Genomic DNA, 2,128 nt, shown 5'->3' with positions numbered 1-2,128 from the left:
CAAACTGATGAAGATGTTTTCTGAATTTGCTTGTGTTCTTGTCTACTTGCATGTGTTTTTTTAAGTTGCAGTGTGTTGAGCTCTCAGGGCCAGTGTAAGTTACTCCTGGTCAAATATGACCCCAATGAAAGTGAAAGCTGTTCAAATTTTTACTTGAGTTAAAGTACTGGAGTAATTGCTTTTAAAAATACTTTAGTATTCAAAATGTCAAGGCATTGTTGTAATGCTCCACAGAGCATTCACAGAACATAATGACTCCAGATCTACCAACTGAATGCACTGACTCACTGACTGCTACAAAGCCTATAGAAATGTCCATAAAACCACGATTGAATCAATGAAAGGAGCCATTGTTTTGTGTCTTTTTTTAGGCAGTGATTAAGTTTGGTCGTGTTAGACACATCAAACATTTTAACCAAAGGAATCTTTCTTTATTTCTAAAATTTTAAACACGGACTAAAGATAAGGCTGTGGTTCTCTGGTGAAGAATCTTCTGCTTCATCTTTATCTGACGTAGCATCGTTAGGACACTGCCATGTTCAAACTGAGCTGTTCCAACATGACTGAAAATGTAGGAAATGGCTGTGATTATTTTTCCTCCTGTGACAAACCCAGCGTATGGCCTCTCGCATTTTTAAAATAAAAGAAAATTAATCCCACTAAAAGACTAAAAACTTTAAGTAAAGTACAGATCCTGAAATGTTTACTGAAGTGCAGTACTCAAAATAATGTACTTCATTATCATCCACCCCTGGAAACTGGGAGGTGATAAGCCTAGCTAGCTTAGCATAAAAACCTGCGGCAGAGGGAAACAGCTGGTCTAGCTCTTTTCAAAGTTCATCAACAAACTTACCAACACCTCTACAGCTCACTAATTCAGTCACTGTACTTCTGTGCCATCATATCTGAAAGAAGAACTCAAACACAATCTCAAAAGAGAAGTCAAACATACACAAGACATAAGGCAGAATTCAATGATTTTTTTATTCTCAGATATGCAATAATTTAAATATAGATACACAGGATTTTGGATTATGTTACATCTCAGTGTGAGCTGGAAACTGTCCTAGACTTCCCAGCATGGCCGGTACACTCGTCCCACCATGCACCTCATGTTGTCCCTCCTCAGGATGGGGATGCTCTGGCCCTGGCCGGCGTTGACGTGCTCGACAGCCTGGTCATTGTTGTCAGCTCTCCGCTTGTAGAGGGGAAGTCCATTGTGCAGAACCCGGAGGTCCCTCCACAGGCTGGGATCAGCGACAACGATCACCCTCGGCCCTCTGGTTTTCCCCGCAGTGCCCAGATCTGCATCGCTGAGGCCGGTTTCTGTCGCGTCGTCACTCAGCAGCGAGGCAAAAGTATCCTGCTCCAAGGAGCTGTCTTCGGTCTTGGCCATGGGCAATGCTCCGGTCAGTGCGTAGCACTTGAATAAAAGTGCTGCGGCGAAGATAACGGACATGAGTGACTGTCTCATGGTGAAGATCTTCCAAGAGGCGTGAGCCGTTGGTTTCGTGGATGAATTGCTTTCCGGAGCTCTTCCTTTGCTGTTCTGATTCTGGGATCATATCATGGCCTTTTATACCATTTCGGACACACTGGATTGGCCACGTTAAATTGTTTTTCATCATGGCTTCTCCTGTTGTGTTCCGGAAATTAGCTAAAAGCATTAAAAAGCGGTTGGGTAGAACTCTTACAGTGTTCAAGTGTGTTGTTTTGCCGGAAAGTTAATTAAATCATCCCCAGTGTGTTGGCTGATAGTGGACTCTAGATGACAGTGGAACAGTGGGAATTCTTTGAACAGGTGACACCAAGAAAAACATTAATCCAATATTGCTGCCCTTTAAAACAACAAGGATGGATTACTCACCCGTGAAGCTCTTTGTGGTGTCAGATACACCTTAATGAAAGCTGTCCTCTCCTGGCATTGTTGCACTGATGTTCAATAAGGGATTTAACTTTGGATTAGTGCACAAAAAAGAAACAAATGGTTCTTGAAGTGTGTGTTTGTGGCAGAAACTCCTTGTTGATGTGGCAAAGATGAAGATGATGAAGTTAGGAAACGGTTCTTTGCGGTGAATATAGTGGGTCTGCTCCCATGGCCTTGAGGTGGAAGCTGTCTTGATTTGCA

At 42.6% G+C, this 2,128-nt stretch overlaps 1 protein-coding gene across 1 annotated transcript; it reads right to left on the bottom strand.

Annotated features, from left to right (window-relative positions):
* Window positions 1-966: 966 nt before the first annotated feature.
* Window positions 967-2,128, bottom strand: pmchl (pro-melanin-concentrating hormone, like). Its single transcript, XM_071466214.1, has 2 exons — window positions 1,868-2,128; window positions 967-1,764 (listed from the first exon to the last, which is right to left on the bottom strand). Exon 2 carries the CDS (start codon window positions 1,472-1,474, stop codon window positions 1,067-1,069), a length of 408 nt encoding a protein of 135 aa, XP_071322315.1. The 5' UTR covers window positions 1,475-1,764; window positions 1,868-2,128; the 3' UTR covers window positions 967-1,066.

This window comes from Trachinotus anak, unplaced genomic scaffold, assembly GCF_046630095.1.
Source record: "Trachinotus anak isolate AG129_WGS33_773 ecotype Australia unplaced genomic scaffold, CSIRO_AGI_Tana_v1 ptg000028l, whole genome shotgun sequence".
In the NCBI taxonomy this organism is placed as follows: Eukaryota; Metazoa; Chordata; class Actinopteri; order Carangiformes; family Carangidae; genus Trachinotus; species Trachinotus anak.
Note: the sequence above shows the minus strand (reverse complement) of the source record. Positions and strands in the feature narration are given on the sequence as shown.

Coding starts and splice junctions, on each gene's coding strand:
- pmchl (XM_071466214.1), bottom strand. CDS start 1,474: ATGAGACAGTCACTCATGTCCGTTATCTTCGCCGCAGCACTTTTATTC.